Raw genomic sequence first — 13,749 nt, 5'->3', positions numbered from 1 at the left:
TACTCAGTTCTCTGCACTGCAGCTTTCTGGCATGGTCTCTTTTCAGTTTTCTTGGATTTGGAGGTTTTCTTCCGAGATCTGAATCCTTCAGGGCATTGAGTAAAGTTTGTTAGAGATGTGTAAAAGCATAGGTTTATAGCCTACCACCCCCTTAAAAAAAAAACCTAATATTTTCCAAAGGGACAAAATTAACAGAAGAAAAATCAGAACCAAAGATAACTTATTAAAGTCAAAGTGAATCAAAGCATCACGGAATCCTTGTGAATTGACAAGAACCAATAAATGCTTGTGGGCTACACCTCAGGGTCCACCTCGTCCAACCTGAACCTGAAGAGAAATTTCCTGATAAGCTGTTATCTGTCTAGTTTCCTCTTAAAGACTACAATGAGAGGAAATAATAATAACTAATGTTTATATGGTGTTTTAAGATTTGTAAAGCTCTTTACATTTTTCTCATTTGATCCTCACAATAATCCTATTATTATCATTATTGTTGTTGTGATGATGATGATGATGTGTTAATTATTAGGTATTAGAATTATCTCTATTTTATAAATAGAAAACTGATGTTGAAAGGTTAAATTACTTTCCCAGAGTCACTTGCTAGAAGCATCTGAAGCAGTATTTGAACTCATTTATAATTGTTAGGCAGTTTTTCCTTAAGCAAAGAGCTGAAATATGTCTTTCCACCACTTTATCTCTTTAAGAGTGCAGGCATCCATGTGGGCTGTCGTCAGAAATGAAGGTCCTTGAGGACATGTCCTAAGAGGATATGCTGAAGGAATTGGGGATGTTTAGCCTAGAAAAGGAAAGACACAGGGGAGGTCTAATAGTTGCCTTCAAGTATTTGAGATGCTGCATGTGGATAAGGAATTCAGTTTATTCTGCTTGTCCCAAAGGGCGGAACTAGAAACAGCAAATACAAATTGCAAGGCAAATTTAGGCTTGATATGAGAGAAGGGGGAGTCTATTAATAATTAGAATTTTCTCTAAGTTGAATTTGCAGCCTCTGGACTTAAATAAGAGGCTATGAGAATGACGACTTGTCATCTACATGCAGAAAAAAAGATATGTTCAGGTATGGGTTGAAATAGGTAGATTCTAATTTCCCTTGTGACTCTGAGATTCTGCGAAGATCTAATAATGTAAAAAACAAACAACTTTAATGCTTTTGTGAAGAAATTTGTTTGCCACTATAGGACTCAAAGATATGAGAGAGCAGTGTCAACAAAAGTATTTTACTCCAAAAGAAAATAATTATACCTGCTTCCTCTTGAAATAGACAACCCTCATCTAACCCCCAAGTTCCAGGTTGATTGGTTTTTATCGGGGCCTGCTAGTAGAATAACAAGGCTTAACTCTTCACAACAATTGGAGCATAGAACTCTCTTGTCCATAAACTTGTAGGAAAACCTTTTCGATTCTCCCAGAAATGTTCTGCTAGCCCCTGTAAATTGAAGCATAGAAATCCCACACTTTCAAAGGGCATTGTGCAATATTTGAACAAAGGAAGGTAATTAGTTATTCTCCAAACCACCATTATGGTTTTTAAATACAAGGGAATATAGGGCATATGATTGGAGATTGCCTGGAGTTTCACAGGGCACATTTAAGTAACTTAGATTGCCTTGGAATCAATATCTAATTTAATCAAAGCCACCAGCTTATAAATTAGATTTTCAAATTGAGGTAACAGCTGATTCGTTGGAGGGCCATTGCTTCAGTTTTGTTGTATGTATGTGTTTTTAATTTGGCAAATGATCTTCATGATACTCTCAGATATACTAGAAAACATGTTGGCCTGTCAGGCTACCTTAGTTAAAATAGTACCTCTTCCCCTAATTTCCTGTGTAACCCTAAAACAAGGCACTTAACTTTGCTGGGCCTCAGTGTCTTCACCTGTGAAATGTTTATAAATGTATTTTACAGTTTCCCAGTGGGGTCATTTTGGTTGTTTTTATTTTTTTAATATTGTTGATAAATCATAGGTGTTTTCCATTGTAGCTTTTTTCAGGATGGCTTGAAAACAGCTGATAAATTGAAACAGTACATTGAAAAGCTGGCTGCAGATTTATATAACGTAAGTTATTTGTGAAGCAAATGGTTTTTAACATGCTTACATGGATAAACACTACCAGTCAATTGGATTCAGTAGCAAAAAGACATATAAAATAAATGACAAGAACTTCACAGTTTAACTACTTGTCAATATACACCTTGAGAAAATAGGGTTTTAGCTCAACTCAATTAGTGAGGCCATCAGTGGCCAGATAGTAGACATACCAATTTTCTTGTGTGCCTAATAATGAGTTCTGAACTGATTTGTATTCCTGATTTAGTTGCAATGCAGTCTTACTGCTCTCCTGTCAACAGTATAAGCCATTTGACTGTCTTTGAAGAAAAACAAAAAAGATTAATTGAATTTTAGGTGTAGTGCCCATGATGTTGAAACCATGAATAACATGGCTATGAATGCTTATGGTTGAACAATGTACCCCCCATTATTTCTAATAATGACACCTTCCATTTGCATATGCTTCTTAAAACTTAATCTGAAGCTTGTCTCTCTGAAAGGGTATATGTAATATTGCTCTTTTCCATCATTCATTAATACAATGCAGAATAGTAGGTAATAAAATATGCTTTTTAAAAAGCTATCGAGGAGCTGTACTATAAGAATTCAAGTAACTTTTCTGTTTAGTTGAGTAATGAAGTTTCCATTAAAAAATTTTTAGTACTAGAAAACAAATTATCAGTGTTATTTTCCCATTTGTAACTAAAATGACCCTTCAGAGTCTAATTGGTGGCCCAAATTAGTTCTTTAGGGAAAAGACATATCACATTATCCATTTAAGGTTACTTTGAAACATACTATTTGGCACATTCGTAAGTCTTGGGCTTGCCTTTGCCATTTTCAAAAGTAGCATTGTGTTACAGATTTTGATGAGGGAGTTAGTGCTGCCCAATGTACATGTTTAATGAGTGGTACACTGGGTTGAATTAAATTGGGCCTGTGAAATGTAGAGGTAAATAATGAAAGCAATTTCTTCTTTTGCAGATAAAGCAGACTCAGGATGAAGAAAAAAAACAGCTTACTGCACTCCGAGACTTGATAAAATCCTCTCTCCAACTCGATCAGAAAGAGGTAGGTGACATATGTATTCATGACTTGGGCTAATGATGTGTAAGTGAGAGGACTGGAGAGGTACACTTTCTCAGATCTCATTTTGGTCATGGTAGAAATGGATAGCCACACACAAACACAGAGCCAGGGTTTGTTTATCTCCAAAATCTGTTTCTGAGAAACCAGCAATGGCCACATCACCGTGAGAATTAACAATATAGCCAAAAAACCTTGGACTATTACAACAGTCTCCATTGTTATACCCCTCTTTTTAGCTCTTCCCACGCCCTACTTTGTCCTCCCTCTTGAACAGCTTCAAACTGGGACGTACAATTTATACAGCAGTCAGAGATGTTGGGTGTTGGTTACCTATGCCTTCCAAGTACAAGGCCTTGTGCCCATTTGTTGCCTGGAAACAGCCCCCTGGGGAAACATAGTGTTTCTTTTTCCTACTTCAGCTAATTGTAAGTATAGAAAGTTTTGAATTTTGTAGAGGGCCTGGACGTAAACATTGTTGAGCACACTCTTGGTTTTTAACCACTTAGTAAGAAAACTTAAAGCTGGTGTAAATATCCTAAAGCTTCTTTAGGACAAAAATATCTTGGAGACCCTCATTATTCTATTCATGGAATTCAATCATTTGGAATGAACTATAAGACAAGCTTTTGGCTTTTGGTTTTTGGCTGCACCCAGAATAGGGTATATACATTGAGGTGTTCCAGAAGTGTGATAGGAGCGTGATGGATTTATGCCCAGTTATCTTCCACTTAGTTCCCTTTGTGGTCAGGGTCATGCCGTTGCAAGATGGCTGCCCAGGGCTGATAAAGGAGATGGACACAACGTAGAACTGGATTTTAAGTTACACGATGTAATTGGTCAAAGATAGTTAGTTTTTAATAAGATCAAATGCTAACAGTCAATGAAGAGCAATGAAGAATTACTCAGTTTTCCTACCTATGAATCGCAGCACTACATGTACTCAGTGGCATCTTTCCTTTGTATGTCACAGTGAAAGGCAAAAGAGGCAGAGAATGGATGTCTGAGAATGTCAAAAGGTGAATTTCTGTTTAGATATGTGCTGGACTAGATGACCTCCAAGGCCCTTTCTAACTCAGATTCCTTTGTATGTCATGGTCTGTTAGAACTAGGATTCCCAATAGATGTTTATGCCCACTCCCAATGATGATTTAGTCTATTCTGTGCCTTCTTATAAGGAACATGGGGAAGTTGCAGGAACTTAAATAGATGACAAATATCTTCCCCTTCACTGAGAACTGGGAATATATATTTAATGATGCAAAGAGCACAGATTTTGCTCCAAAATTTCTGAGCTGTTGGCTTACTGCAGAAGCGTGATAAAAAATGAATATATCCTATCACCAACTTAGTTTACCTTCAGCGTTTCACAGAACAATTAATAACACTTAGAAGTTAGAAATGTAAGGCAGCTAGACCCTTGATATAGACAACAAAACTAGGTTGTCTAATCATCTTATGTGCTCACATAACAAAAGGATTCTTCCATTTACACAACTGTTTCCATAAGGAATATTTTGCTTGATACATTTAAGCCCTTATTTGTAGTGGAAAAGAGTCTTAAACTAAGAGTCGTAAGATTGTGGGAATTGGGCCCTCTTCTTCTTTACTATTTCACTTTGTGATATCACCAGCTTCTATGAATTCAATGATGTCTATGCTGATGATTCTCAATTCTACTTATCCAGCCCTAAGCTATCTCCTGACATTCATTCTTTCATCTCCAATTTTCTGCTGAACATCTCCAACTGGATGTCCCATGGACATCTTAAAATCAGCATGTCTAGAACTTTATCTTCCCCCAAGCCCCTTCTTCTTTCAAGCTTCCTGTTACTGTTGAAGGTATCATCATTCTCCCAGTTACACAGGTTTGCAACCTAGGTATCATCCTTGACTCTTTTTTTTCCGCTCTACATATCCAATCTGTTACCAAGTCCTGTTGCTTTTACCTGAACTATTACAATAGTCTGCTAGTAGATCTCCTTGCCACCGGTCTTTTACCAGTCTACTGTGTCCTCCACTCAGCTGCCAGAATGATCTCCTAAAGCATATCTGACCATATCATCCACCCACCCCATCCCCTGCTTAGTAAATTCCAGTGGTTCCCTGTTGCTTTGAGAATCAAATGCAAAACCTCTGGTGGTGTTGAAATGCTTTTATAAGATGGTATCAATCCCTCTACCTTTCAGGTTTTATTACACCTTACTCTTCCCCTACTTAATCTGTAACCCAGTGACGCTGGCCTCCTTCCTATTCCTCATACGAGACTCTCAGTCTCCTGACTGAGCATTTTCTCTGGCTGTCCCCCATGCCTGGAATGTTCTCCTTCCTCATCACCACCTTCTGGCTTCCTTGGCTTCTAGTCACACCTAAAATTTCACCTTCTGTACGAAACCTTTCCTTAATGCTAGTGCCTTCCCTCCTTGATTATTTCCAGTTTATCCAGTATAATTTGCTGGTACATACTTTTTGTGTTGTCTCTTCCATTAGACTGTGTGCTTCTTGAGAGCACAGACTGACTTTTGCTTTTCTTTTTATGCCCAGAGCTGTACACAATATCTAGAATATAGTAGGTACTTAATAAATGAGTGATGAGTGATAGATTTGAAACTAGAAGAGATTTTAGAGTTCATTTTACAAATTAGGAAACTGAGGCCCAAGGGAATTAAGTGACTTGCCCATAAACCACCCAGATCTCCTGACTCCAGATCCTAAGACAGCTAGTGGCCCAGTGGATAAGGCCCTGGACTTGGAGTCAGAAAGACCTAAGTTCAAATCCTTCTTCAGATTCTTCCTTTTGTGACCCTGGGCAAGTTACTTACCCTCTCTTGTTCTCAGTTTCCTCCCTATGAAATGAGGATAATGATGCTACTTACAGAGTTGTTGTGAGGATCAAAGGAGATAATAAAGCACTTTGAAAACCTTAAAACACTATATAAAGCTAGCTGCTGCTGCTGTTGTTGTTACTATTATTATTCCCACTGAACCTAGATTTGAGTCTCGGCGCCAATATTTACTGATCTATGATCTTGACAATGATAATTAACCTCCCTGTCCTCATTTTCCTTATTTCTAAGGCAAGAATAATAGTTCCTCTGCTACCTACCTCCACTGTAAAGAAAGCACTTTGAAACCTTAAATTCCTGTAGACAAAGGAGCTATTATAGTTATGATTATTTATAAAAGTAAGAGAGTCGAAGTTGGCCTGTGGAGATTGACATAAAATGCTAGCCATTTTAATAACAAGTACCATTAGATTAATAAATTAACAAAGGCTTGTTGAATGTCTTTCACATGCCTAGCACTGTGTTAGACATTATGGGGATACAGTACTCAGACAAGCCCATAATCTGTGACTCAAGATCCCTCCTCCTCTCAAAGGGCTCTGGATTCACAAGGGTGAGTTGTAATCCTAGGAGTCTGAACTGTGAGGGTTAATAGCTCTTTAGTTCACTGTCCTGCAAAGACTTGCTCCAGGAAATTTTCTGTATATACTCAAGGTAAGAGTTCATGCCCAAGTTTCCTCGGGCATAAAGAAAGAGGTCCCCCCCTCTTATATAGGCATTCAGAATGAATATTAGTTAGATATGGGACAGCTTTAATTCCCCTTTGCACGCACAAAGAAAAGTAAAACATGAAAATGCTCAGGTGCTCGTGAATAGACACAGAAAATCTGTAAAGCACTCAAAATGCCCATCAGCTCGACCCCAAGAGAATGTGGAGCTGCATTGGGGCAATAAACTGACATTCTCATAAAATCTCTCCACAGGGTCATACACATTCTCTTCAAAACCATTTGGTCTAGATTTCCCTTTGAATGTACACATACTTTAGTGCTGCTAAACAAACATTCCCCTTTCCATCCAACCTGCTCTATCTGAAAAGCTTTGGTGTTCAGCTATCTGAATTGACTTTGCTCTCCAAATAGAATGCTATGCAGGAACTTTGTTGCCTTTCTCATTCTCCATGAAGCATTCTGCATTCTGGAAGGTTTGGTGTCTGAAATCTCAGAACTTAAAGGTGGAATTCTCCTCTCAGGTCAAGGGAGAATGCATATGTCTGATTCTGCCATGCTCTTCTACTACAAGTTGCACTTGGGTTGAAGGCTGGAGGGGAGGAAGAAATCCCCTTTTCCAACCTTCAGATATATTCTGGAAGAAAGTTCAAGGAGAAAAGGCAGTCCTTAAGGGAGTAAGAGAGATGGATCAGCTCATTTTTATGGGTGGTAGGTAGAGGCAGCTGATTCTCAGCCAGCTATCAGTAGGCAGCACAAGTTTTCTGAAATATGGCCAATCTGTGTGGAAAAGGCAGGAATGGGGGCAGCCAGGGTAGCGCAGTGGATAGAGCACCAGCCCTGGATTCAGGAAGACCTGAGTTCAAATCCAGCCTCAGACACATAACACTTATTAGCAGTGTGACCCTGGGCAAGTCAATTAACTCCATTGCCTAGCCAAAAAAAAAAGGGCAGGAATGGTCACATTCTATGAGTAGATCTCCCTGTGCTTGGCTTCAGATAATGAATCATACCCTTTAATTTATACATTTGATAGGGGAACTCCTGAAATTGATTAATGAGTCCCTGATCATCTCCACTTATACTCCAATAGATCTGTGATCCCACTGATATGAGTATCCTCTCCAACTATGCAAATTATAATCCATCTCTCCTTAATTATCCTGTTCAGTTCTTGTCCTTGTCCTCCTATACTTGTGACAGGAAGTCTGCCCATTGTGCTGGTGCCATACCTTGATTTCTCTTGACATTGAGAGGATGCTAGTGGAACATAAGGGCTGTTCTTTTTTGCTCATACTTTTTTTGATGACATCCTTTCTATCCCTTCTCAGTAATTCTTTGTTTTTAATATGTTGCACCTTGATCACATGCGTCATGCAGCTCTTCATTGTCCTTTAGGTGATCATCCATTTCTGTTCTTCAGCATTTTCCGTGTTTTGTGCCTGGAAGCCATAAAATAATTCTGGTATTTGAAAGATCAGCCTTTATTTCAGGGAAGAGTCTGAGGTCATTAAAGGAACTTTTCAATTTCTCAAAGGCAATCTCCTGTTCAATTCTAGACAGTGTCTGTCTTTGATAACTATTTATGGATGAGCTTTACAGATTTTCCATAATATATATTAGTGTCTGGATCATAAGCAGGCTTCTTCCAAGTGGTTTTTCCTAGGTGGATAGTGGGACCACTTGGTTTTTCCTCTATGGATAGTTAGAATGATTATGATCTCATTTAGGAGACTTTATAACGTGTGGGTTTTGTGATGGAAGCAACATAATGTCATCCACAAACAGTAGCATCTGGAAGATGCCCCTGTCTCTACCAGGTGTTCTTAACTTTTTTTTGTATCATAGACTTATTTAGCAGTCTAGTGAAGCCTGTGGACACCTTCTTAGAATAATATTTTTAATGCACAAAATAAGAGGATTATGAACCAATTATTTGAAAAACAGTTATCAAAAAAATTTTTTTAAGTTCTTAGACCAAAACTTGTCCTTATGTGTAATTGTGTGAAAATAAATAAATAAATCATTTAAGGGGAAAAAAGTTATTTGACTTCCCCCCCCCCAGTTAAAAATCTCTGAGCTCTACAAAATTTTTGAGTTAAAAAGAAATTTTTTTTAAAATGCCCAGCCCCTGTCCTGACAAACTTTAAAATCTTATTTGGGAGGCAAGACTTGTACACAGGAAATAGTCAAAGCACCATAAAAGAGAATATCTAATCAAGACAAAATTATGCAGTTCAGATTACAAGTGCTAACAAAATAAAGGAAGGAGATCAGTGTGGTTTGGAGCATTTTCAGAAGAATGCATGAAAGGAAACAAGGCTTGAGCTACGTCTTAAAGGATAGTTGGGATTTGGAAGAGCAGACAAGAAAATGGGAAACTATATGAATGAGGAATGAGGAAGACATAAGGTACTGAGAATGGCTCATGTAGAAGACAGCCTTACTGGTCATAAATTCAAGTACACATGTCTTGTGGTTGGTTGGGAAGGGGCCTTATTGTTGTCCCACAGGGTCCTTCAAGGCCCGAACCATATATGCTTACATAGAGAAGAGACAGAAACACAGAGTCATGGGTTCAGGCCCTGGCTCTTCTTCTCACTAGCCCTACAATCTGGAGGCAAATCATGATGCCTTTCTGAGCTTCGATTTCCACATTTGTGAAATGAGGGAGTTGCACTAAAGTATCCCTGTGATTCAATAACATTTTTTCATCCTATCTTAGAAGAGAGTGCAAAGACAATGCTGAATACTCTACTTGTCTTCAAGCATCAGATCTGAAAGATCTTAAAGAGAAGATGGCAACCTACTAAGCATAGTACCTTTCTGGGGCTCAGTTTCCTCCTTAAATATTAGATTTCTCAGGTCCCTTCCAACATTAAGAAATACCTTTATGAAAATTTATATACATATATATATAATTATATTATATGCTTTATTATCATGGATTATACATAATAATATATTGTAAAATACAAACTATTTTTATGTGTTATGTAATAGATAGCTTTTATATATATAAATATATAGTACTTGCTGATGAGATCTCAGAAACTAGAATGACTGCTAGTAGCCTTCATAAAGAGACTTCAGAAAGGGATTAAAACTAAAACCTTAATAAAGAACATACATAATTAGATACTTTGCAGATTTTTAAATGGTAGCATGACAAGAGAATAAAGACCTTTGTCTATAACTGTAGTAAGATCAGCAAACTATGACCCTTTGGCCCATCACCTGTTTTTGTACTGCCCATTGCTAAGAGTGGTCTTTATGAGGGGGGGCAGCGTTCACAATCAGGGTTACGTGACTTGCCCAGGGTCGCACAGCTAGTAAATGTCTGAGCTGGATTTGAACTCAGATCTTCCTGACTCCAGGGCTAGTGCCACCTAACTGCCCCTGGTTATTACCTTTTTAAATAAAGTTTTATGCTATGTTAGAATGTAAAAACCATTCTCAGCTTGCAGGATTTACAAAAACGGTTTATAGTTTCCCAACCCTTGATTCTAGAGTGTTGAATGTGGAAGTAACCTGTGTATTGCAAATGGCTTACAAATGTAGATGTGCCTTATTTGACACAACAGATAGCTTATTGAGAAGTTGTGTAAATCACATTTTATAGATGGAATTGTTTCACATTTATACTACTTGAATTGATCCCTTCTTGAATTCTCTGTATCCCTGGTCACTAAAAATACTCAGAAAGAAAAGGCCTCAGTGAGAAATCAGAATAGTTAGAAAATGGAATCCCAGATTTTTGTCAGCCAAACTTTACATGCTCAAACATTCAAACAAATTTTGATTATCTTTTGGCAGATGGTCTGCTCAATTAATAATCTCAGGCATTAGTAATAAACTAAAACTTTAAAAAGAGGGGAAAAAAGCCTAATTAGTACATAACTATTTTAAGAGTTTGAAAATGCTGTTTTGAATAATCATGTTCCAAGTCAAATTTAGTATACAATAATTCATCCCACAAACTGAATATGCTCCCTCCTCAGATCAGTCTTTTCAAACCCATGTCTTCCTTCAGGTCTCAGCTCAGGTACAAGATGACAGAGCTCTCTCCTCTCAATTTTCCCTTTAATTGCTGGCACTATGTCTCAACTAGAACAATCTTATGTTAGTTTTCATGTATGTACATGTACCCAACAGAACCTGAGTTCCGTGAGGGCAAAGACTATTTTTTTTTTGCCATTGTTCCAAAAGATCTCCAATATTCATTAGCTCCCCTATTAAAATGGAAGTTACTGCTTTTGCACATATTGAGTGCCTAATAAAGTTTTTGAATTGATTAGCTGTTAATTGCTAGCAATGAGTATAGTATGAGGATTCACTGGTTCATTCATTCATTCATTCAGCATTTACGAAATACCTACTTTGTATATGCACTACCCTAGGAACTAGGAAAGGTACTTAAATAGGGGATGGCCCCTTTTATCAAAAGGGTTACAGTCTGGTTGGAATAAGGTAGCATGCACAGATAAATAAAACACAAATTAGGGTACAGATGTTGAATAAGAGGTATGCTTGGAATGCACAACTACTGTCTAATGAGAGGAATCAACACGTGGGGGAATCAGGAAGGATTTCATGGAAAAGGCAGACTTAAGTTTGCAGAGTGGCCCGTTACAGCACTCCCATCATACCATAAGTTAGAAACTCTCAACTCTGCCAGAAAGTTCTGTACTTTGAAAAAATGGAGCTCAGCAGAGGGAGGTGAGAAACACTTATTCTCCATTAAACAAACCTATTAATTTGTAATCATGTGCAATTTTAAGACTGGAAATCATAGACATAATAATTGATCTGTTAGTTCATTAAATTTTCCAACTGAGAAAGTAATGCTAATGGTTGGACAGCATTGCTAATATAAGAAAGTAAATGGAAACCAAGATTAGTGATTCAGTTCTCTTCTGTAGAGAATGGCACTTTGTAGACACCACGCCGTGCCTCCTTGGCTGATGTTGCAAAGATGACTGAGTATCTCTGAGGTCTGAGCTAGAGGTGAACATTGCCTTTGCCTCAGGCTTTCTTATTGAAGGACAGTTTTTAAAATTTGCATTTCTCTTTACTGAAAGTATTTTTTTTCTTAGCAAAAGGATTGAGAATGACTTTTCACAACCCTTTAAGTAAAAAAAAAAATTGAGAGCTAAGAATTCTCTAAGAACCTGAAAACAAAAACAATATACCATCATTTAGAAGTATCAGATCGCTGAATAGGTTGAATGGCCTTCGTTTTTCAAAATGTACAAATTGGTATTGCTTTTCTAGGCTATAAAGCTCATTAGTAGTTAATTTAGGACAGTTCATGCAGGGGGCTTTGGATTTATTGCTTTCATCCTGCCCTTAACTGACAAGTTCCAAAAAACAAAGCTTATATTTTAGTCACTTCTTTCTCCTTGGGAAAATGGTAAGAAGTATATTTAAAATTAGTGCTTCTGTTAGTTGATGATACAAAGAACATGATTGTCTCTAAGTGTCTGATATTCAGAAATCAACATTTTATTTAAAGCATTAACATTCTAAATGCATGAAAGATCTTTCTTAAAGATGAACAAGTAGGATATTATGGTTTATAGTCTGTAATAGAACTCTGGACTTGGAAGGGACTCCCAAGGTCATTTTGTCTGTATTTTGAAGCATAAGTCCCTTCTATAACATCCCAACAAGTAATCATTTGGACTTTCCTTGAAAATCTCCACTTGACAGGTAGTGGGGAGCTCTCTATCCCATTATGGAACCCATTCCATTTGTGAACAACTCTGATTAATTATTAGGAAATTTTTTCCTTAGATTGAGCCAAACTCTACCTTCTAATGCCTCCATTCCATGGGTCTTGGAGTTGTCTTTTTGCTACAAAGTAGAACCAGTTTGATACAACATTGAAGTTTTGGGAAGGAAATGAGGGCATATATTTATAACACATAGGACTCTGTTCAGGGTGTGGAGAAAAGGGAGGAGTAGCACACAGATGTTATAGATATACAATTTTAAACTATTCAGATGCAGGGAATATGTTAAGGGGGTGTTATTAGTGAAAAGAGAAAATAGTTTTCTGAGAAAAGCGATCCTGTTTTAAAAGGTACTAATAACTAAGGAGTATTTAGAAATGTATTTAATGTATTTACTTGCTTTGGGTGGGATGAAATTGGCAAAGGTATCTAGTTCTGAATTCAAACATATGTATGTGTATATACATATATACATATATGTATGTATTTAAATAGAATTCATATGAATTTTTTAGATTTAAAATATATTGCTAGTTTTCTTTGTCATTGTACCTTCTTTAATGCTACTGCCTAATTCTTAAATATCCACATTTTTTGAAACAGAATATGTAAGTTTCAGCTCCTGTAAATAAGAATCTGTGTCTCTTATAGAATATTAGGGCTGGAAAAAACTTGGAGATCCTTTAGTCCAGTTATCACTTAGTCTTACTAAGAGTGATCCCAGGTGGTGAGGATCTTTTTTTTTTAAAGGCAGTTGTGGTTAAGTGACTTGCCCAGGGTCACACAGCTAGTAAGTGTCAAGTGTTTGGTCTGAGGCTGGATTTGAACTCAGGTCCTCCTGACTTCAGATTGGTGCTCTATCCCCTGCGCCGCCTAGCTGCCCCAGTGAGGATCTTTCTTATAGAAATTCCTGACTCCCTGATTCCTTTTACCTATTACAGCCTTCTTACATCTCTTACTGACAAAAACTGCCACATATCCAGGTTGAATACATAACCCAAACTATAAAAACTCTATGAAAACTGGAGGGCAATAACTGATTACAACAGCCAGCTCAGTTCATTGCTTCTTTATGGGCTTCTTGAATTCCCCATGTTACTAAAGCTGTTCAGCTGGAGAGAATCGGGGACACATTTTCTGCATAGAAAATTCTTCTATAGGAATTATTCATGCTAACTGCTCTTAAACATCTTGTGTTCACTTTTCACTCAGAGGGTTCTATCAGCTGTCATCCACACTGGCAGAACAGAGTAGTAATATGGTTGATTCACAATATTAAATAGAGAAATAATTTCTGTTTTATTCTGAAGCATAGTTACATACACGAAGAGAGACATTTC

The 13,749-nt window shown here is 37.4% G+C and overlaps 1 protein-coding gene across 7 annotated transcripts in view; it reads left to right on the top strand.

Moving 5' to 3' along the window:
- Window positions 1-13,749, top strand: part of ASAP1 (ArfGAP with SH3 domain, ankyrin repeat and PH domain 1) — a 606,833-nt gene that overhangs the window by 472,726 nt on the left and 120,358 nt on the right. For all 7 annotated transcript variants that reach the window (XM_078153734.1, XM_078153735.1, XM_020997892.2 and 4 more), the window contains 2 exons: window positions 2,005-2,080; window positions 3,059-3,145. In XM_078153734.1, coding sequence (XP_078009860.1) covers window positions 2,005-2,080; window positions 3,059-3,145 — 163 coding nt within the window. The remainder of the gene's footprint in view (window positions 1-2,004; window positions 2,081-3,058; window positions 3,146-13,749) is intronic.

The sequence above is a fragment of the Phascolarctos cinereus genome, unplaced genomic scaffold, assembly GCF_003287225.1.
Source record: "Phascolarctos cinereus isolate Bilbo 61053 unplaced genomic scaffold, phaCin_HiC Scaffold_4;HRSCAF=312, whole genome shotgun sequence".
Lineage (NCBI taxonomy): Eukaryota > Metazoa > Chordata > Mammalia > Diprotodontia > Phascolarctidae > Phascolarctos > Phascolarctos cinereus.
This window is presented reverse-complemented; position numbering and strand designations above follow the sequence as displayed.